The sequence below is a fragment of the Madurella fahalii genome, assembly GCF_045866475.1.
Source record: "Madurella fahalii IFM 68171 DNA, scaffold_2, whole genome shotgun sequence".
Lineage (NCBI taxonomy): Eukaryota > Fungi > Ascomycota > Sordariomycetes > Sordariales > Madurella > Madurella fahalii.
In genome coordinates, this window is record NW_027263972.1 from 6676464 (window position 1) to 6697843 (window position 21380).

The 21380-nt window shown below is 56.9% G+C and overlaps 7 protein-coding genes across 7 annotated transcripts; 4 read left to right on the forward strand and 3 right to left on the reverse strand.

Moving 5' to 3' along the window:
- Nucleotides 1-5358: 5358 nt before the first annotated feature.
- On the forward strand, nt 5359-7179 carry MFIFM68171_04706 (uncharacterized protein; the record flags this gene model as incomplete). Its single annotated transcript, XM_071060126.1, has 2 exons — nt 5359-5531; nt 5592-7179. 2 exons carry the CDS (start codon nt 5359-5361, stop codon nt 7177-7179), a joined length of 1761 nt encoding a protein of 586 aa, XP_070916227.1.
- A 1803-nt stretch (nt 7180-8982) lies between these two features.
- Nucleotides 8983-10601, reverse strand: nob1 (20S-pre-rRNA D-site endonuclease nob1; the record flags this gene model as incomplete). Its single annotated transcript, XM_071060127.1, has 5 exons — nt 8983-9466; nt 9515-9650; nt 9713-10052; nt 10114-10310; nt 10367-10601. The coding sequence occupies 5 exons, from the start codon at nt 10599-10601 to the stop codon at nt 8983-8985; spliced, it is 1392 nt and encodes a 463-aa protein (XP_070916228.1).
- Nucleotides 10602-12206: 1605 nt separating this feature from the next.
- On the forward strand, nt 12207-12671 carry MFIFM68171_04708 (uncharacterized protein; the record flags this gene model as incomplete). Its single annotated transcript, XM_071060128.1, has 1 exon — nt 12207-12671. One exon carries the CDS (start codon nt 12207-12209, stop codon nt 12669-12671), a length of 465 nt encoding a protein of 154 aa, XP_070916229.1.
- A 611-nt stretch (nt 12672-13282) lies between these two features.
- Nucleotides 13283-14297, reverse strand: MFIFM68171_04709 (uncharacterized protein; the record flags this gene model as incomplete). The annotated part of the gene is made up of 3 exons (XM_071060129.1): nt 13283-13388; nt 13457-14053; nt 14167-14297. The coding sequence occupies 3 exons, from the start codon at nt 14295-14297 to the stop codon at nt 13283-13285; spliced, it is 834 nt and encodes a 277-aa protein (XP_070916230.1).
- A 952-nt stretch (nt 14298-15249) lies between these two features.
- MFIFM68171_04710 (uncharacterized protein) lies at nt 15250-15606 on the forward strand (the record flags this gene model as incomplete). The annotated part of the gene is made up of 1 exon (XM_071060130.1): nt 15250-15606. The coding sequence occupies one exon, from the start codon at nt 15250-15252 to the stop codon at nt 15604-15606; it is 357 nt and encodes a 118-aa protein (XP_070916231.1).
- Nucleotides 15607-15757: 151 nt separating this feature from the next.
- On the forward strand, nt 15758-16225 carry MFIFM68171_04711 (uncharacterized protein; the record flags this gene model as incomplete). The annotated part of the gene is made up of 1 exon (XM_071060131.1): nt 15758-16225. One exon carries the CDS (start codon nt 15758-15760, stop codon nt 16223-16225), a length of 468 nt encoding a protein of 155 aa, XP_070916232.1.
- A 396-nt stretch (nt 16226-16621) lies between these two features.
- Nucleotides 16622-18593, reverse strand: MFIFM68171_04712 (Uracil catabolism protein 4; the record flags this gene model as incomplete). Its single annotated transcript, XM_071060132.1, has 5 exons — nt 16622-16705; nt 16804-17456; nt 17522-17738; nt 17808-18083; nt 18177-18593. 5 exons carry the CDS (start codon nt 18591-18593, stop codon nt 16622-16624), a joined length of 1647 nt encoding a protein of 548 aa, XP_070916233.1.
- Nucleotides 18594-21380: the final 2787 nt, after the last annotated feature.

Genomic DNA, 21380 nt, shown 5'->3' on the forward strand with positions numbered 1-21380 from the left:
CTGCCATCCGCCAGCATGAAATCATCGCGCCAGCAACCACGCCTGCCAAAGCGGCCTGCTAAAGCAGCTTGGCCGGTCCCAAAGCGCGTCGGGCCAGCTTCCTGCCCCTAGTCTCTTCCGTCCTCCGTTGGTCTCTGTGCTTTTTGAGGTGTCCTCGCATATTGTCCCTCCGGTTGTAACTCTTTCCGCAGATCGGGCATGGGAACCGCTCTATCTCGCCCGAGTCCTGATTCGTGTTCCTCCTATGCTTATCGGTCTGCATGTGCTTTTCTATCTTCTTGCGCTGGTCGCTCCCCTTGGCCGGGAAGAAATTGCACGCCATGCAACCTAGAGACCGTTTCGGGGCCGTTCCTAGAGTTGCTGGCTTCGTGTCCCTTGCTCTTTGCTGGCTCGGGAGTTGGGAGATGGCATTGTCTGCATGAGATTGTGGGATTGCCAGAACGCCGACTGCCTGGTTTGCGTCTGGTACCCTCAAGTCCGCTACGGTACTTGTTGTCGAAACCGACAAGTTGTGCCGTCCTTGGGTTGCCGAAGCGTCGATGCTCTGGCTTGCTTCTGGCAACCTCACGTCCAGTACGGTACTTGTTGTGGAATCCCACGAGTTCTGCCTCTCTAGATTGACTGGGGGTTGCGGCCGGCGCCTCCCCTCACTGAAGTGCAACCACAAGAAGTTCAGGGCAATCATTGCGGGGCGCCGCTCCACATACTGCTGCCCTTGCGAGAAGTGCCACGAGCCAGGATTGGTTTCAATCTGGGTATGAAGCGCTAAGAGATGTCAGTCGCCGAAGTTAATCGAGATGCAGAGTGTGCTTGATTACACGTACCATGGAGATATGCATTTGAGATGTCCGAAAACACCTTCGGCAGGTCGCGTTGATGACCACTTCGGATGAACCTTATCGTCTCATGAGAGATTTGTGGAATCTGGCTTCCCCTTTCCGCAGCCATAGATAACGCCAAGTGAATGAAGCTCAGTCTAGAGAAAACCGAACCTTCCGCCTGGTTCTGTCCAGTATTCTCGAGCTGCTGAATCCCTGCCAATATGGCGTCGTTGTCCGAGTTTTCTGGCAGCCATTCGATACCAACCCCACGCCACTTCGCGCTTCTGCGCACCTCGGAGAAGATCCCCCTCAAATTCTCGAGATCAATTGGACTGTTTAGGCCGTCGACTGGCGAGGTTGGAATTGACAACGGGACGCCTTCCCGGACTTTATGTGTCCCATCCCCGCCTGTCCGCAAGTCCACTCGGTCCGACCGTGATGACGGTAACGGCATCGAATGGGGAGGGGCTGGGCGAAGGGCGTCTAGCTGCGGGGCTGCGCTTGCGACATTCAAAGGCCCAGGCACGTTTGGCCATTGTCCTGTCTTCAAAACATCATCCGGAGTGCTGGCAGGAAGCTCGACAATCGTACTCGTTGAGCTCCATGAACTCTGCTGTGCTGCGGCAGGTGGTTTGTCCCAAGGCGCCGTGTCATCGTCTTCGTCATACTCGACAGGGGAGTAAGTAGTATAGGCCGCAAAGAGAGGAGCGCCATAATCGACCGATGTCGGGGCCGTCGACAAGCTTGTGGGGACACTGGATACCGATGACTGAGGCGAAACGGAAGAGCAGCTGCCTGACGTTGATGCCGTCGACGGGGTCATGAGTGAGACGCCACTGAAAGACTGAGCTGGCGCAGCCGTGTATGATGCCGTAACGTTCGGCACGGGGTATTGTGATGGGGCATCCAGCTCACATAGAGGCTGGACTGGATGTTGGGGCTGATGATAAGTTGCGAAGGAAGAAGGAAAGGTCGACCCAAACTTGGGTCCTGTATAGCCGTATGCAAGGAGCGGAACGTGGGAGCCGGGCGATGGGAGATAGGTCGTCGGCTGTGGCACTGGATACTCTTGCGGTATTGGGGGAAAGGCGTGCAACGAATGAGCGGGCAGTTCATGAGGAACCGTAATAGTGTCGAAAGAAAGCTCAGACGGAGGGATTGAGCCCGGAAGTTCCCAAGGCGCGCAAGTCTCCCTTTCCTGCACTGGATGTGTGTCGCTCCGCCGGCGCCCGGAAAATTCGGGCAGAGGGGCCGGGCCCGGGAGTTCACAAGCCGCGCGCGTGCGGTCAGGTTCCGCTCCTCGCTCCTTTTCAGGACTACGCCGGGACTTCCCGAGGGACGTAATAGACCATGCTCGCGTGAGGAGGGACTTAGTCTTGGTCCGTAACCATGTGCTCTGTCGACACCGGCATTCTGACCGCCTGCAGTACTCGTTCATCATCATAGATTCAAGAGTCGCAAAGCGCTCCTCGCACGCGCTGGCGTGGGGGCAATCATGAGAGGCGCCGTCGATGGGTCTAAAAGCATGTCAGGGTTCAGGGCATGGCAGGCCCGGGGGTGGGTAGCGGACGTACTGCGGATGCTGGGGTTGATCATAGCCCAAGGACGGGGCATCGCAAGCGCCGCGTAACTGAAGGCCGTCCGGAACGGCAACGGGAGGGAAAGGGGTGGCAGGATAGCCTTGAGCGTATGACATGTTGGAGACAGTGGCAATTGGTCTGGGGCACAGTACAACCGTCTTGGAGTTTGAGCACAACGATAGGAAGAAGGGGAGGGGGCTGTGACGAAAGATGTGGAAATGGTCTGGTTTTGTCTCCAAATCCAAATGACCATCCGCCGCAAACCTCGTGTCCAAGCATGGTGAACTGAGTCCGTCAAGCGATCCATTTTAGGTCCTGGTCGTGTGAGTTGTACATTTGAAGGTCCCGCCCAGGCTAGGTGCAAATTTCCAATTTCCATAACCGCAACAACAAACCGGCGACGCGGGGGAGGATGCCGTCACCCCAACCTGTGATTGAATGGCATTTCGTTCCGAACCGGCATGCACGTACGTCGTATCGGTATGCTTTGCGGGATAGGATCCACTCCATTGGGCCGTGTTAGGTGATCAAGACAGATGGGGTCGATAACCCTCGACAGCACCGAGCATAGTGGTTTGGTGTGATTGCGCCTTGAGGTGAGCCCCGGGAGTGTTTCGGTCGCCTTGATGGAACGAATGGGTGTGCCGGGCCAGCCCGAGCTAACCGATGTGCTCATCTTCTTGGCAGCAACTTGTTAGGTCGTCGGGCTGCAAGGTCCAGGGCGGGTATTGTGGCAAAGTGGGAAGGCAAAAAAGGAGTGCGTGAGGCGGCGAGGCCTCCTAGTAGAGACAAGAAGGAGGACTTCAGTTAGCAGAGCCAAGCTGGTGAGTTTGGAGGCAGAAGGTCCTTACCAAGCATGATGCATGGTCCTGAGGTTAGGCGGCGAACGCGCGGCCACAGCTGGAAATTCGGTCGCGCCCGCGGGGGGTATCGAGCTTCGTACTTCGTGGCGTTCAGGACCCGGCCAGGCGGTTGCTGTCCGGGGGAAGAGACCTGATCAAGAAACACGCAAAATTTTTCGATTTCGCGACTACAGGCCAGGGGACATCTTTATAGCTCGTCCATATTTGCACTGCCTCTTCAATCCCCGCTGAGGCTGCTTCAGGCCTATTCTCAAGGAGAACCACGACGGTGAAAGATTGCGGCGGTGCAGAGAGAGCGGCCCAGCTTGAGCGGCAAAGCCCTGGATGATAGTGAGAATTGGTTGTTCAGCTGCAGGGAAGCTATAGAAATGGGCCAATCACTAGCACAAGCACTTCAGCCTCAAGTGTGCTCCAGGCGCCCGGGCGTGACCGACAAGGCTGGGACGGAGAAGGCTGCGAGTTCAGAGGGAGACAATGGATCTCGACGAGGAAGCCGGGAGAGGCGGGCGTGAGATCACGAAACGGATGGATAATTACCACTTGTACAAACTCTCGGGTAGACATTCGGTCGCCGTCCGTCTCTCGACTCTGGAATTTCAGCGGTGGGAAGGAAGCTGAAAGGGAATTGTGGTTGGGGTAGGCGTGGACTCAACCCCGCCCCAACTTCCATTGTTGATGGAAGTTGCTGGCTGCAATGTGATAGGAGTGGATGGGTTGCGAGAATGGCTATTGGCCAGCAAGGCTGGACCTTGGCATATGTAGCATGCTCTTGCAGTTGCCTTTCGGATGCTTCTCTGGCGAACCACGCGGACCACGCGGGACCTCCTGTCCTTGGTCCAACATTTTTTTACCCGGCATTTCCAGTCTCGAGCCTCATGGTGCACAGACAATCGACAACCCGAGTCTGACCTCAGCCGCCACGCGATCACAGAGGCCATCGAAGCTCATTGAACACAGTGAACTGCTCCATCAAAGTGTACCCTTCGCCGACTTCTCCGACAAGCCATGGGTTCAAGGTGTGGTTCAGGTAGCCGCACGGGCCGCACGGCAGGCTGGGATGCTTCTGTGCTGGCGGCCGACGTTGCGTAGAACGGTGCGTAGGATAAAATGTCGCAGACATCTCGATGATGGTCATCCCCCGGCGAGACCGCATTGACAGCCGGCATCGCGACAACTCGCAATTTGGCACCTTACTCGCGGCATGGCTGGGGAATATCCGCGACAATTGAGACCAACATCGGTGGGAGGGAGGGGGTGGGGCCGGGGATGAGGGGCAGCAGACCGTTCCGCATTGGAGCTCTTCGGTCAGAGCAGGCGTGAGGTCCGAAGCAGAAGGGGGTGTCCAAAGTTGCTAGGTATAGACCGAACAAAGCTAGTGGCCTCGGCACCGTCGACACACACTCCACCTCGCGTAGTAAGGTACCTTAACATAGTAGAACCATATACCCCGATAACGCCTTGCTTACGGGCATCGAGAGGACCGATGCACGGACCCTCGCATTCCTCAGGCATGGAGGCCTCGGCGGAGCTTCGTCCGTGGAAAAGATGTGGTGCACAGCCTTCAGCGGGGCACAGAGAATGCGCAGCTGGGCAGGCCAATGGGAAGGATCGGCCAGGCTACTGCCCGCTCAACCCCATTGTATGGGATGAGTGGTTTGTCTGGGGGCTGCCGTCCCAATCAGAGCCCTACCTCATTCTTACCGCATGGCGATGCAAGTCATCGTGCGAGAAGCAGTGATGTTGCGCTCGTTGCGCAGGCAGCAAGCCCAGCTTGCAGATCGGCAGAAGGCCACCCCCGCCCCCCCCCCCCCCCCCCCCCCGGCTTTTTCTGATTCTGACCAGCAGCGTGGTCGCGCCGTCCATTCGCAGTGCAGTCCCTCCGAGGATGACTGCATGCAGCCTCATGGATTCACTGGGTCCCGTCTGCCTGCGCCCCTCCTCCCACCCCTCCCAGCCCCAGGGAGAGAGATAAAACGGCTCGCAGCCCAGCAACAACCCCATCTCGTCCTGTGTGAACCAATGCTGTAGTGCCGGCTAGTCGCTGTTTGCCTTCACGTAGTTTGGTCAATTCCTGCCATCTTCATTGGCTTCATCATGGTCCCCATGCATGGACACCGAGCCAGGGGAAGAAGGCCGGCGCCGGCCCCCGACCTCTCGGATGACGACGACTGGACGGTGTACAGCGATACTGAGAGCATCTTCAGTCGCTCCACTGCATCGGATGATAGCTTTTCCTCCTCGATTCGAGAGGACACGGCGCCTGTGCTGTAAGTATCCCCGTACCCAAGTGAGCCACGGCTGGCGTCAACGTCCTAACACGGTACTAGGACACTCGGGAAAGACGACTTTGACAAGTCTGTTTATGAAGCCTGGAATATCACCTTCTTTCCCGATAAGCGCGTTTCGGTGGCCGGCTATGAAGTCCTTGGTCTGAGGATCCAGAAGTACGATGACGAGGATGGGAATGCTACCATAAGGGGACTGCCGTCTGCGCAGTCGGAACTCGCCAGCATGCACCTGCGCGCCGTCGAGGAGTTCCGAGCCAGACACAAGCGCTGCTGGGCGGTTCGAGCGGTATGCGGCAAAACCAAGACTTATGAGCAGGATCTCGACGAGAGGTGCAGAAAGCTCCCAGCCGAGGTGCGGGCAGCCATGTCGGAGCTCCTCTCCGACAGAGGGAAGGCGACATCATCTCGCTATCGTACGAGAACCTGGACAGTCGTCTCTATGCGAGAGCAGCTGCTGCACCACCGGTTTGCTCAAGCCGAGCCCGCCGAGGTGAAGCGCCACAAAATACGTTTTTGGAAGAACCCCGATGCTGCCGAGCCGCTCGTGTACACCGTGATCATCCGGGGAGCCGAATCCAAAGCTTGTGCCGACATCAACTCCTTTGCGCCCTTCACAAATCCCTGGAGGATCGCCGATAACGCTGAAGTACGCCGCAAGTCCCGCGAGCAACGTCGCGAACGGGAAGCCCTCCGCTACAAGGCTAATTCGTGCCAACCACGGGGACGGTCTCTGTCACCGCCATCGTATCGAAGCAGTCGGAGCCGTTACGGGTCGCCCGCTCCGACAAGCAGGGCCAGCCGATACGAATCGCCCCCACCTTATCCCAGCCCCCGCTGTCATTCGCCGGTCCGCAGCGACTCGCCGGTTGATCGCATCCGGGTAGTGCGGAGGCGTATCCCGTCCTTCGACGGCGCGCCCTCTCCTCCGACTCCCCCAAAGTCGTACACTCCTCCGCCTGGCGTCTCAGCATACGGCAGACCCACGGTCACGCCGCCACCGCCGCCGCCGCCGCCATTCTATGGCGGGCCGTTCCATCTGCGGCAGCCGGTAATGGGCAACGGATTCCGGAATTACGTTCCTGCCGCGCCCTTTGCCAGGCCCCAATTCACGTTCGAACCACGCCCGTTGAACGAATTCGCCCCCCCACCGATGCCCGCGACGTGCCCCGGCTGCCGAACCGCCAAGCCATGCCAGCACTTCTCCCCGAACCTGCCCTGCTACCGCCCGATGAGATACTGGGGCGGCATCGCTTACCACCAGCCGTGCGTCATCTGCTCTACAAGCCCCGCGCCCAGCCACGACCACTACGCGGGGGCGTCTCCCGCTTCGGCGCCCATGCCACCGCCCGCGCCGTCGCTCCCGCCGTTGTCGACCCCGTCCTTGTCGACTTTGCCCTCGCGGACCCCGCCCCTGCCGAATTCGGCGCCGTGGCTCTGGCCACCAGCAAGCCCGCCGTCGTGGAGCCCGCCGGCATCGTCGACCCGGTTGTCCACTCCGGGATTGTCAACCTCTCAGTCTACCGCGCCAGAGTCCCAGCCGGATAGCAACCCAGCGTCACCAGGCGGTAACCCGCGGAGCAATGGGCCGGCAGCCGCCCCGCAATCTCCCAGCATCGCTGATATTTGAATGAGCCATTGCCCCCGCTTGCGGGCGTCTTTCAACAGTGCGCCTCCGATGGAACAACCAGTGGCATCGAGGAACATTGGCCCTCGATGACGGCTGTATCGTAGCAACAGGGTCTTGGGTTTGGAAAGTAGGTTGGTTGGGGTGGCGGAAGAGAGTTGAGGATTGCGATGTGGTCATGACGTGATGATACGATTATAATTAATGACGCAGAGATTTCATATTTCTCCTGTTGTAGTTTTTAGGTAATTTTTTCATCGATCGAGTGCCAGCAACCAAGTTATCGCCGGTCTCATCTCGTGATGCTTCAAATGTTCGTGAGATGTTGAATCAGGTTGCGGTGTGTCGAGATTGCCAACTTGTTTAAAATGACTATATCCCCTGTCTAGAATAATGGGCTCTAACCGCATTTGGATTAGCCCCACCAGTGTCAGCCACACCGAATTCCTGCAAGCACGCAACACTAACTTACGAAACAGCGATGTTCCTGCAAATGCAACGGTCTCGCAACATCTGAATTCGATACGGGAGTCGGCGACGGCGACGGCGCAGCAGAGGTTTGCAGACTGACGGGTATAGAACCCAACTCCACAGTAATATCGAACAAGCAAGTATTAATTGATAGTGGAGATAGCCTCAACTCGATGGCATTGTGGCTGATGGTTGCGCGCTGTAAAATTTTGGTCTGGCTTGTATGGTGGGCCTGGCTCCTAAAACAGCTAGAGTCTGTCATTCTAGACAGACGACAGAGTCGTTTAGATGGGTCAGTGATAATTGCGGTTGCATGGAGCCGACAAGCGACCCACAGTTATTTGGTTAGTGGGGCATGCGGGTCCCGCCCTTTCGGTTCCATTCCTTGCAAAAGGTGGAGACACCTTTTCCCTTTCGCTTTGGGTCCCGAAAAATTTCCAAGACGAACCCACGGGAAAAGAAGAAAAAAAAAAAAAACAACCTCCCTCACCAGGCCAGCAGCGCTCCCACTTCCTCCGACGGGCACCACAGAGAAACATCCGCCAACATGCATCTCATGTACCTTCCCGAGGCAAACGGCTCTGGCCGGCGTTACACGCTCAAGAAGGTCATGGACGGGCAGGTGACCAAGTCGGCCCACCCGGCGCGCTTCTCGCCCGACGACAAGTGGTCGCGCCACCGGCTGGCGGTGCGCAAGAGGTTTGCCGTGCTGTTGGCGCAAAAGAGTATGTTCCGTCGACCATGTCTTATTTCCCTCGTCTCGATTAGGGATGGAGGGGGGGCCAATTGCGGGCGCGCTAACGCTGGCGAGCAGAATGAATTATCCGACTAGGTTGATGGATGGGTAGATGCCGGGATAAGAAGACGACTATGGAGACAAGGACGGGGACACAGTGTATAGCGGCAGCATTCCACGAGTGACCGGTGGATTTGTGGACCGACAAAGACGAGGGGAAATTCGAAGGCCTATGCTCGGAGCTGTAGCGGCGTTATTCCTGCCCGAGCTCTACGGCGCACAGGTACCCGCGAATGCGATCAAGAAACGCAAATGGCAAACGTCAGGCTGCCCGAGTATATGGGTTTCAGATATCGATGGCCCCAGAGATGGCAGTGCACCTCGCGTCTCGAGGTTCCAATAAGGCATGGATGCTACAAACGGTCGGCGTTGGCTTGGGTTGGGACTTTGACATGTATGGCGTTATCGTGGTCTTTTAATTAGCAAGCATGCACCAGGCAAACACACAATAATTGGTATTGGAACAATGATTTATCAATTTTTTTAACCCCCGCATCCGTCATGCACCTCATAAACGTCTTCATTCGTTGAGATTATGATCATCTCCTCTTCTTAGCGTTAATGTTCCGGCCAGCTCCCACCTGGATCCTACCCGGACCTGACCCTCTAGCACCACTCAGGATGCTAGGGAGATAATCGTTATCCATAAGATCGCGGTATTTTGTTCGGCGCTCCTCGTCAAGTTTCCTGGTGTACTCCTTCTGATCCTCGGCCAGGATGAGTTCTCTTCCCCATCCGTTCTTACCGCCTCCCTTGACATTGGCTCCCTTCCCGTTTGCTGTGCCATGGGTTGGTTTCGGAATACTGTACACGTTGCCTCGGTTGTTGTACTGAAAGTTCCTCTTGAGATACAGCTGGAAGTTCCCTGCGGCATCCGTGCTGCAGGAGACCCGTGTCAGGGTGGCCTGCCCGCAAGACGGGCAGAACTGCTTCGTGGTATCCTTGCAGACCTTGAAGCAGGCGTGGCACCTCAGCACCCATGTCTTGAGGAACGTGATGCGGGAGAAACCGGAATCAAGGAGACTAGGAAGTCGGTCAGTGCGCCCTTGCTGGTCTGCAAGGGATCCTTACTTGAGGTTCATCCTGAGGGCGACATTTCGCATGGCCATGTCTGCTGTTATCAAGGCAGCCTGGAACACTCGCTGTAGCGGTTGTGGCGATGTCCGGGCGTTCTCCCTGGCTTGGTATTTCTTGATGTTGCTCGGGGCTAGTTTGATCGGTCAGTGAGATTGATCAAGTGGAGTAGGTGTGCAAGATGAAGAGACGAACTTATCCATTCCCCCTCTCCGTCATCCTCCTCTGATGTTGAATCGCCCTCATCTTCTTCCCCTGGTGCGTCAACCTGGGCAGTAGGCTTGTTCAGATCAAGGTTCTCTAGTTCCTCTGCAACCGTTTGCCTTGTCGCCTGCTTCGAGGAATGACCAAGTTCGTCTGCGGCATCAGACACGGCAGTTTCCTGCTCCTTAGTCGTCTCAACGGCAGGGGTTGGTGCGTCAACATCCGCACTGGCTTCCATTTCAGACAGAGACGCCTCGACGTTGCCTGCCTCCTCTTTCCCAGGCGGCTTCCCATTCAGTCCCTTCTGGTTCGGCTCCTTTCTTAACCGCCACTAATTCCCGCACATGTCAGCCGTGTGTATACAATCCAAGTATCCAATGCTAGTGACGTACATCGCCGCCGTTTCTCTCGACTTCTAAATCGTACGTCAGGGCCAGAAGATGCAGATCTGGCTTCGAGAGGACTTGAAGGTCGCCCGTCCTCCGCGCAAAGGTTGTGACAAACTGGACGGACTCGGGTCGGGGATTTCGGATCTTGAGAAATGGTGACAATGTTGTCTGGAATCTGGATCTTGTTGCCTCATCACGAACTAAGAGGCACAAGTTAGTGGTGTGAACGAAGCATGCTGCTTAGTAGGTAACCCACTCTCGGACACCACGGCGGGAATCGTATAGAGTTCTTCGGCTTGTGCAAGCAACGTGGAGATTGTCGGGTCATTTTTGATGATCGCGTTGGCGTCCAGCACCAATGAATGGACAGGCTTGGAAAGTGCTGCACCCGGGGACGACGATGATGGGGCTTGCGCACCAGGTGGGAGGGCGGGGGCGGGGTTCTGGACGTCAGGCGTCTGCCCACCGCTTTCGCTGACCGGTTGCTCCATGGCCAATAAATACAGTTTATGATGCAGCTGGTAAGGAAAATAAGCTCAAGCGAGTAACGACAACCGTCCACAGATGCGTTGGCGGCAGCAAAGCATCTAGGGAGCAGCAGGTTGGTCGGGCTGGATTTCTCAAAATTCAGGCGGGGTGAGTGGGCAGAATTCTAGCTTTGGGCGGGCGGTGAGCTGCATAATTCTGGGTTCGCTTACCCAATTGTGCAGGGCGAGCTAACTATCACCTGTATACTGTACAGTACAATACCTGGCCTAGTTCCGCAACACACAGCACATTACCTAACCATGCTCTCCCGTCTCCTCGCTGATGCCACGCTCACGAGGTAGCTATCATCAGGAGATGTCATGAAGCCATTGATACTGGATTCACCACCAATCGACCACTCGACGGGCTCGTAGTCCGTTTACTCGGGGTTGTCTGTCTGATGCCGCTGCTTCTCCGTCAACGCCTGCCAAGACAGCTCTAGCTGTCCCTGGCTGCATATACGAGCCACATCATGTTCCCCAGATGTTTGCAGCCGCGAACCACGGGTCAGGCCCGGGGCTCGGGCCTGTCAGACCGCTTCTCTCGGTAAAGTCGCAAGGCTCCAACATGGCGCTTGAAGCCGTTGACTGCCGTGGGGGCGTCTTGGTTCCCAAGCAGCTTGCAACCCCTCCCAAAGCTTGACACCATTGCGAGCCCGGATCAAGCCACTCCGCCAAAGCACCTTGTGAGGCTGTCAAATGGGACATTGATTCCCTTCCTCGGTGCTCCTTCAACATAGCCCACGATTAGTTGCGCCATACTCGGCACGTCCCCGTGGAACGTCCCTTTGCTGTCAAGTTGTAAATGTATAATTGCCCTTTTGCAGACAAGATCGGCGGCTATCACGACGGTTCCTACAACCCAGTCCCAGTCCGGCATGGTCCATGCGCGATACGACGCAAGGACCCCGACGCTGTTCCCCGCATCAGACTCCAATTGATGCATAACTGGGGTCTTTGACGCCGCAGCATCGTATCGCAGCTCCGCCCATCAGCTGTCAGCCCCAAGATATCGTGATATTGGTGCACATGACTCCCCCGGTTCTCGAAGGGCCCGTCAGCATCACCCGACATTGGCCAGACGCCGTTGGGCGCTCCCCTTGCGGGTCCACATATCGAACTCGTATTTGCCTGTTTCTCTTACTCGACGGAAAACATGCCGAGGTTTGGGGATGTCTGTTGATGGCGGACGGTGGAGACCCTTCAGGCAAAATCCAAGTTATCCAAGTCGGATGCTGCTATTTCCAGAACGCGGGACGGGACTCGAGAGCCGTCAGATGCTGGCGGTGTGATGGTGTCCCCCCGTCTTGTCAATGGGTCGACCACCACCCAGGCCGGCCGTAATCGTCCGGGGACTTGCGAGTCTAGAAGTATATAAGACTCAATAATCCTACGATGATCCGGAAGAAAGACATCGCCTCCAGCACGCAGTCATCCATCCATCCATCCATCCATTCAACCGCTCGGGCATTACTCCCTCGCTGATATAGTCAACTCACAACAAAAACACGAACGCATCCCTCTCCCCTAAATACTTACATTACGCAACATCACCAAACCTTCCCAAACATGCTCACCAACCTCGCCCTCGTCGCCCTGGCCGCCGCCCTGCCCGCGGCATCGGCGCTCGGCAAAGCCCGCGTGGTCAACCGGTGTCCCGAGACGGTGCACCTGTGGTCGGTGGGTTCAGAAGTGGCCGGCCCGTACGCGCTCTCCAGCAACGGGTACTACGCCGAGGAGTTCCGCAAGGACCCGGTGACGGGGGGCAAGGCGCTCAAGATCACGCGCAGCGCCGACGGGCTGTACACGGGGGCGGCGCAGACCATCTTCGCCTACAACCTCGACGGCGACAAGATCTGGTACGACCTCAGCGACGTCTTCGGCGACGCCTTCACCGGCCGCAAGGTCGTCGTCGCCAGCGCCCAGCAGACCTGCCCGTCCATCATCTGGCCGACCGGCGTGCCCCCCGCCGGCAGCCAGGTCAAGGTCTGCACGGCCGCCAAGGATGTTACCCTGACGCTTTGCGCGCCGTAAAGGGGAAATAAAGGGGGGCCTGGAAGGGAAGATGGCGATTGGGAAAGGGGTTCGGTGGAGTAAAGGAGTTGGAAACTTTGAAAGCTTTGGCGCGGGATGGGAAGCGTGAGCAGAAAGCAATTATATGATTTGATGAGCTTGGGGAACTGGGGCGATGTGGTTCTTTACATTCCTTAGCACCCATTCAGCGGCTCGCTACAATGATAATGTTTACCTCTTGCTTGACCTCTTAAATTGATGCGACAGGGCTCGGTGGTAAGTAACCTTGCCGCAGAAGTCTTGATAAGATGGAAAGGAGAGCTCAGGTACCAAGCAGCCGCCTTGGCTAATCCATTATACTTAAGTCACCTTGACGTGGCCTCGCCTTACCCACGCATTTTGAGATATGATTAAGCTATTTGAGCTGCCAACCCTATCATCAATCTCCACCGGTAGCAGAACTAGCTGCTGTACTACCCCAAATCCGCCCCAGTACATACGTGTGAAGGTTTTTGTTTTCAATCCGAGGCCTCCTCATCCCTCAGGCCGATCAGATCGTCCTCCTCGGCCATCTCGCCGTTCACGCGTACGGTGCTCCCCTCCTTGATATGCCCGGCCGCTGCATCCTTGTCTTAAGTGTGCGTGTGCTTCAGACGTGGCGCAGGGGCCCACAGTGGATCGTCCCTATGGACTTTGCGCAGCTTGACTGCCGCCCACTCGCGGGAGATGTCAGTAGTCCTGTCCAGCCAGTGTCAGCCATCTTCTTCCCATTTCGGCAGTTCTGGGGGAGGTGAGTGGGCATATACCACTTCCGCTCGCGCGCCTTGCGGGCAAGCGCAAGCGAGTTGGCTGCGAACAACTCAACCTCGTCGATGACGAACCAAGCGACAAAGAAGTATCCCTCATCCCATTTGCGGCAAGAATAGACGGCGATGGCGTCCTTCTTGGCAGGGCAATACTTGACGCTGGGGGTGTCGACGCAGCTGGCCATTTCAGGCAGCTCGTAGACCTTGGGCATCCAGTTACCGGGGATAATGATGGTCTTGGAATTGCCATGGGCATCGTAGTACTCCATGTCGGGGCCGTCCTCGATCCCGTAGCGCTTGAAATTAATCGACTCGGTCAACTGGGCAACAGTACGCTTCGTCTTTTCCTCGTTGCTCGGCTCCTTGTGTTGCTTGACGAGCAGCGCCTTTTTCTCGGCATACTCGGGCAAGAGCTCGAGGTTCGACTTGACGTAGAGGATGTCCTCACCGTGCCAGTGCGGGTGGTCGTCAAAGTAGAGGAGCGCGTAGGCGACGCTGTCGGGCTTTGCCTCGCTGTTGTTGATGACGCTTACCGTCGCACGGCCAGGGGTCCAGGCCGATGGATGGAAATACTGCCATATATCCGACGCGGCAGCACTGGAGTACCTGTCAGCTCGCTTGGTGCCATGGCAGCGCCGAGTTGCTATTCCAAAGCCGCGCTCAAGGTATCGAGAAGGCCAAGGTCGGGAAGTGAGGAAGCCAGTACTTACCTTTTCTTCGTGGAGGAAAATCGGGAGTTCTGAGTCCGGATATCTGCGGCAGGTTGGCGGGCGAGGTAACCAGGAGCATTGCCGGCGATTCTACGACTATTCGCATTCTTGGAACCCCCACGACGACTCATGATGATGATGTTGCTGATGATGTCTCGCTTGCAACGAAAGAGACTTGATGGAGAAGGCGTCAAAGATAGCACGCAGTGATAAGCTGTACCTGCTCCGTTCATCGCTCTACAATGGCGGCCCGGGGTGAAAGGTTGTATGGTCAAAAGTTCGAGATCGAGAAAAGGAGAAACGGAAATCTGTGGCATAATGGAGAGACTGCGACGTGAGTGGCCGCAGGGACGGGCACGATCCTGAGAAGGACCCGCCTGCCACGTCTCGGCGACGAGGTCCAGCACGCCGGAACGAGAAGGAGCAGTCGGCAACCTTGACAATAGGTTCTGAATAATGGGTTTCCATGTACCTTTGACGTGATTATGCTCGCTGAGATAAGGAGATTCTTGCCGCTACCACACACAGTACTTTATGATCTCCAGTCCGGATTCATCAGGTAGTGATCATCCTTTGGAGATGCTGCGCTTGACTGCTTAGTGTCCGACGAGTCACGACTAGTCTCCATCAGTACCTGGAATTCATTGATATTGCGCACTTTGGCTTTGTTTTGCATAATGACAATTATCTGTAGCATTGCATTATCTGCTGCTCCACGTGTCATGGAAGCGACGCTATCACGCTTGCTTTAGGTTTTGATATTAACCGCGACGGTGCAAGCTGACCACACTGATACAAGCTTTCAGACAGACTAGTAACTAGAACGGTTTGCACGGACTCAAGTAACTTAGTAACACACCGATGCGGAAGGATTGTGCTTAAGGTACTTCTCTGCTAAGCAGTTGCCCTTAAGTTGTTTTGGCCCCTTGTTCTCGCAACACCTCCCTTAACGTCTTCCGTTCCTTCGCCAGCGCCAAACACGACACTGCCGTCTCCCTCCTCTTTTACTTAAACCATTGACTCGATTGCAGAGTGTAGATCATCTCAAAGGACGATCTCGAGCTTCAAAAACCTACATCTAAAATGACACGTCGACACGGACCAGGGAACCGCGACGTGGGCGACATAACTTTTGCGTCTGCCTCGCTGGAGGTGATCGCCACACAACAACATAGCACTGCTTCCTCTTGTTTCCAACAGCTACCGGCCGAAATCCTGTTGCAAATCTGGGAGTTAGCCGAACGCGACGACGGGAGCCGGTCCTGGCAGCGGCGGCCAACGCGTTTGAACGTGTACAGGAACATGTCTCTGGTCTGCAAGCGGTTCCGTACGGTAGTCACTGCATACAACCTCACGCACCGCAACCTCTGCTTGTTCACCAACAGCCCCGGCAACCCGTTCAACTGGATGCTTTATCTGCGCAAGACGGCGTTCATCTGACCAACAAAAACACGCAAGTAATTAGACGAACCTCAGCGGGCAGCCTAGAAGCGACTAACCAGTCAACAGCAAAGCTTCCATCCGATGTAAATGGGAGCGTTCCGCAACGGGTGACGGGCGGGTTGGAGAGCCGCAAGCCAAGTACACGCCGATGAATGTCAGGATGTGCACTCTGGCCGTGGAACTGCTGGCCAACATGCCGGCGCTGCGGGAACTCCAAGTCCTAGATTTCATCCACCCCCCACCGCTAGCCAAGGCGATAAACTCCAAGGTGCTTCTCCTGCCCACCGTGGAGAAGCTGACCATGAAGCCCAACCAAAAGGACGCCAGGGCGCACCCGCTGCTGATCCGGGCCTGCCCCAACCTCAAGGCTCTGACCTTGGACATGAACAGCGACTCCACCGGCATCACCTGCACGGTCGACGGGTCGAACAGCCTGCGGCGCGTCTGGGGTGCCGCGGGGGAGCTCCGCAAGCTCGAGGAGCTGTGCGTCGCCAAGTACGGATACCAGGTTGGATACGGCATCATCTTTGGGGAGTACGACAAGCAGTCCAGCGGATGGGAGTTGGTCAGGGAGTTCCACAACAAGGACTTCGTTAGGAGTTTCATGGGAAGGTGATGCTGAGAGTGGAGAGTGGAGCATGCTCCAAAGCCCTTGATATTTCGTGCATACCTAGGCATGCAGGATGGATGTACTACAATACATATTTTGCGGGCTGAGCACAGGAGAATCCTGGACGGTACAGAGGTATATTTACCTGCCGCAATCCCCAAATATGATGCAGCGTAGCAAAGCGCCTTAAATCACAATGGACGATGGACACCCGTCAACCCCTGAAAATGCCATAGAAAGCTGTAGCATGCCCAGATGCAATGTGGCCACGTCAAGTCCCACCTGGGAGAGGCCTGTTCTGCACTAGAATTCTTTTTTTTTTTTACTTCATGCCGGCCGCAAACCCCAACCTTATCCAAGTTAAACCCCATCCCATCTGATCCCCGTCAGAATCCAACATCATTAGAACACTGTCCCGTCGCTGTCAATGAGGATGGGTGGCTCCTTGGTGTTTGGCCGGCTGACTTCTGCGATTTCTCGCCCTCCCTATGATATCTGGTCAGCGCACTGGATGCGAACGAGCAGCAGCATTGCAAAACCAACAATAAATAACGGAAAAAAAAAAAAAAAAAAAAAAAGCTTACCTTCCAGCTACCGGCTTCCAATACCTGGGCCAAGCTCAGCTCGTGCCCCGCCAGCTCGTTCCTCAGCGCTTTGTTGACCTCGGCGCACAGCAGATCCAGGAACCCGACCGTGACGCCGCGCCACTCGACGACGACATCGTCGCCCGGCTCGAACATGGGGGCCACCTCGACGCCCTTGGCGCCCGTGCGCTGGCAGTGATCGGCATAGTTCTTCAGACCCCGTTCCTGGTCCTCGGGCTTGAGCGTCAACACGCCCAGGTCGATGAAGAGGCCGCCGTTCCGGTATTCGGGCAGGCCCGTGAGGAGTTCCTGGCCCGCAAACTGGATCTTCATGATGCTCTGCATGGGCTGCATGAGCGAGTATGTGAGCCACTGGGTAAGCTTGTGGAACGGGAGAATGCACTCCCAGGGCGCGACGCCGTTGGCTTGGCCCGTTGTGTTGGGGAACGGAGAAAAGGTCGGGCTGCTGGGTGATTGGGCTGGCTGGGGCATCGAACTGCAGGGCCAGGCATCCCCCAGGGAGACGCCGTTGATGGCTGTCCGGGAGGGCGGCCAGATGGGGGCGAGACCTTTCATGAGCACGTTCCAGAGGACCGGCATCGGGACGATGATGACACTAGAGGCCTGCGTTGCCGGGTGGGAAAGAATATGGTCTGGCCCCTGGAATTAGCGCAAACGTGGAGGGTTAAAGTTGGGGAGTCACGGGGCTAAAACGTACCGAGCATGTTACCCGGCCGGCCATCCTCGCCAAAGTACTCCTTGCTTTGCTCGAGCGCGTCCGCAAGGCGGATAAGGAGTTGTGCTCTGCCTTCCAGGCCGGCCATCTCGTTCCCGGGTCGTGACTGCAGCCCGTTGGCGAGCTTCTCCACGGTCAACTGCCGCAGGCCCTCCTTGTCTACCTGGTACTTGTTGTCCTTGTTACCGGAGAACAGACCCTGTAACCGGCGTTAGCTTGCGGAGAGAGGCCAAAAGACGCGGGCGCCGTTAGGGGAGGTGAGACGTACGGCCTTGAACATATCCAAAGTCGCAAGAGCAATGCCTTCTGACCGTCGGTAGATCCGCCCGTTTTCCGGACTCTTGTAGCTCCATACGGTACCGGCACCGGCATCCAGGAGCACGCTGACAAGGAAGAGGTCCATAATACGCTTGCATTTCTCCGTGTTGTCGATCTCCTCGGGCCATGTCGCCAGAAGATGGGCGATTCTGTCGCGGCCCCCGACGCCAAAGTGCTGATACCGGCCATGCGGGGGAATGCTCGTGAAGGGCGCATCATAGTCTCGCTGTGTGAGGTTGTGAGGTTAGCTCTGCTGCGAGGCGCGGGAACCCGAGGCAACCAAAACGCGTCCAGCCCAACGGGCATGGGAGCCACTTGCCTTGATGATATTCGCCACAAACGACACGACATCTGGGAACTTCCGCATATCCACGTCGAAGTGCTTGAGGTCGTTCTTCTGCGCCTTGGCCGTCACGATCCTGCACCGCTCCCGGACGGCGCTCAGGCTGCGCAGGTACCCTGCGGGGTCGAGTTGCGGGTCTGGCGGTCGAGGAATGTCCATTTTGGCAATAGCAGGATTGGGCCCGGGCGAGAAAGGCGTCAACGGGGTCCCTGGGCCGGTGGTGCTTGTGGTACCGGCCGATGTCCGGTTAAGGATGCGGGTGCTTGTATTGATGGGACTAATGATGCTCGAAGAACCTGACGTGAGCGACGATTTTGATTGTGACGACGAGAGTGTTGGTTGTGGGTTTTCGGCCGCCTTCGGCGCCCTGTCCCTCCTCGAAAACAGGCCCATGTCTGTCTCGTTATACGTGGACGTAGTCTCAGTGGTCCGTCAGCGAGCGCAATCGGCCAGTGACGGGCGGTCTGCAGCGGGCGGCGGTCCGGATCCGATGGGCGGGGAATTTGGAGCTGTGCCCGTGACGCGACGGGGTGAGGGGGAGGGGGGGGTTGCGATTGGATAAGCTGGGCCCAACGTTGTAGGGGAAGAGGAGCAGTGGGAGCCACCAGCCTGCGTGTCAGTGCAGGAATGGGAAGCGTTGTTTGTTCTTGAAGATGGTTGAGGAGCGAGAGAGGAGCTAGAGGAGCGAGAGTTGAGCGATCAGCTGCTTGATCAGTTGGCGTGATCGAGTATCGAGGCGACTGTGGGTCTAAATGATTCCAATAGTTCCCCTGTGTACTGTAACACAATGGGGGGCCAAAGTCAACAACAACAGTTCGGAGGTGAATGAGATGGAGAACCGGCCAGTGCTGAAAGCTCGGGAGGGGAGGGGTAATGTGGGGTTTGTTCAGGGCTTGCTTTTTGGAGCTCCGTGGCCGAAGCGCTGCCCGGGGATAGTGAAGATGCATGGGGCGGGAAATTGGAGGGGATGTGCATCGGCTCCTGGTCTGCACCACCACACCGAGGTGGAAAACCGGGAAACGAAGAAGAGCTGTCCATACCTTGGCGAGATGGAGGCGTCGAGCTGCTTTTCCTCAAAGTGCCTGCCCAGAAAGCCGAAGCCGCGCACGGCCGCCCGCGCGCCTCCTGATTGCCGCAGTATTTGTTCCTGGCGTCGCTGGCCCCCGGCGCCCTCGGCGCCCTCGGCGGATGAACTGGATGTCTCGCAGTCCCCGCAAATGCCCAGCCTGCCACCGTCTGCTCCGCCAGTGCAGAGTACAGTAACTACTGTGCGTGTAGTGTAACTGTGTTTACCTTAGGATCTCGATCGGACGAGAGATGGGCTGATCATTGGGTACCGCTGGTCGGGAGGTTCTGGGCTACCCGCACGGTGGAGGGGACTGGGAAGGCGTCTTTGGGGCACAATCCTTGGATCGCACGGCCGCGGCAATCTTGACAATGCGGCTTCTGGGCGAGAAAGGCCCATTATAAAATGCCTTCATCTGTCTCGGCGCACCTCGCACGGCCAGTATCACAACGCACCCCCCCGGCGCGCCGTCATTCCCTCTTGGGCTCCTTTGGGGTTCCTTTCCGGGAGCCAGTCAAAAACAATCTCCCTTCCCTTTCGCCATGCCCTGCAGCAGCTACTGTACACAGGCGCTAGCTTGTCGATTAGCGACAAGGACGGAAGGATTCCCAGGGGTCCTCGACCCGCTGTTTCCCCGCTGGAATTTAGAACCCATGATTGCGGACAAGTGTGCCATCCTTGCAAGCCACCGCCGGCACCACTTCCAGTTGGGCTCTCCAAAATGATGCCGCCAGCCTGGGGCCCGGGCTGATTGACCCTCCAACCCCCCTGTCCAGCACACGGCTCGTCTGCAGGTACGGCGTAACGCCAACCCACCATCATGGTGTGCGGCCATGGATCTGTGGTTGGATCCGAGGCTTTGCAATGTCACGCTGCAACGGTTGTCTGCCCGCATTTAGCGGGAAGATAGAACGCATCCAGATCCCACCCACTAGTGCGAACTGTGGTCTCGGGGCGCGGGAAACGAAGTATTGGAAAGCAACACGGTACGCTCTCCTCGACGACCGGGATGCTCCGGAATAGGGGTCCGGCGGTTGCTTCTTCCATCGGGTGTCCTGGTGGTGGTGATATTGGGGGAGACAATCAGCACAAAGGTTTCCCTGTAGGGAAGGACCCAGCAAGGAGGACTCGGGCCGGTGTTGATCTCACAAGACCTCCATCCTTGATGAGCGACTTTCCCACCGTCCGGGAACGACTTCCTCGGAGGGATAGCGCCTAACGTACTACTGAGGAGGCATCGAGACGCACGGCCAGCTTCTTCTGGTCCGTGGGGCAATAGCCCCAGTGTGCTGCTGTGTCTGACGCCGCGGTGGCTAAAAGACTGGGTATGCACTGGCGGCGCGCTAAGTTAGGGGGAGGGACGTGACGAACGAACCCACCGCACTGGACTGTCCGTGTCTTGGGATGCCCCGACTCGAGCGTTGGCCCACACACGCCGTGTTTGTTTGGCTGGTCCCGTTGCCAACGGACCGAAACGAAAAAGCTCGGGAAAGCTTGCAAGGGGTCCGGGCCAATATGCCAAGAGAAACCAATTCAATCGAGAAACTCGAGAACAATTGAGAAGCGGTTCCCGGCTGCCATCGAGACCCACGGTGGAGCCCAATTTGCTTCCTTTCCGCGCAGCCCCCGAGAGGCGTGTGCCGTTGGCCTTTGTCGTTATGCCTGTTGGCTACAGACTCGAACAGGCACTCTCAGAAATGACCGATGAATTGTCCGATTCGATTGTGTAATCCATTCATCCGTATTACACGCTAACACGGAGGGTGCGCGGCATCTTAGTCAAGCCCCTTGGAGATTCAACGAATACAGTATTTGAATCCAGGGTTTAAACTTGGTGGCTTCGAATTATTGTTAGCTGCATATCCCATGCAAGCCGCCATATCCAAGCGCTCGACCGTGATAAACGCCAACCCTGGGTCCGTCGTTTTCCAATCCCGCTAGCCTACTGTGCTTTTTGGGAAAATCTCGGGCTCATCCCGATTTCGAAATATGTCCAATTCTTTTTTCTGAACGAGTTTGGGACCCAGCGTCGCCAAGGGTGACCGGCGCTCATTCCGGCGCCTCCTGACCACTGGCACAACCCGGATGGGCTTGCCCTCGGGCCCCACAACTCG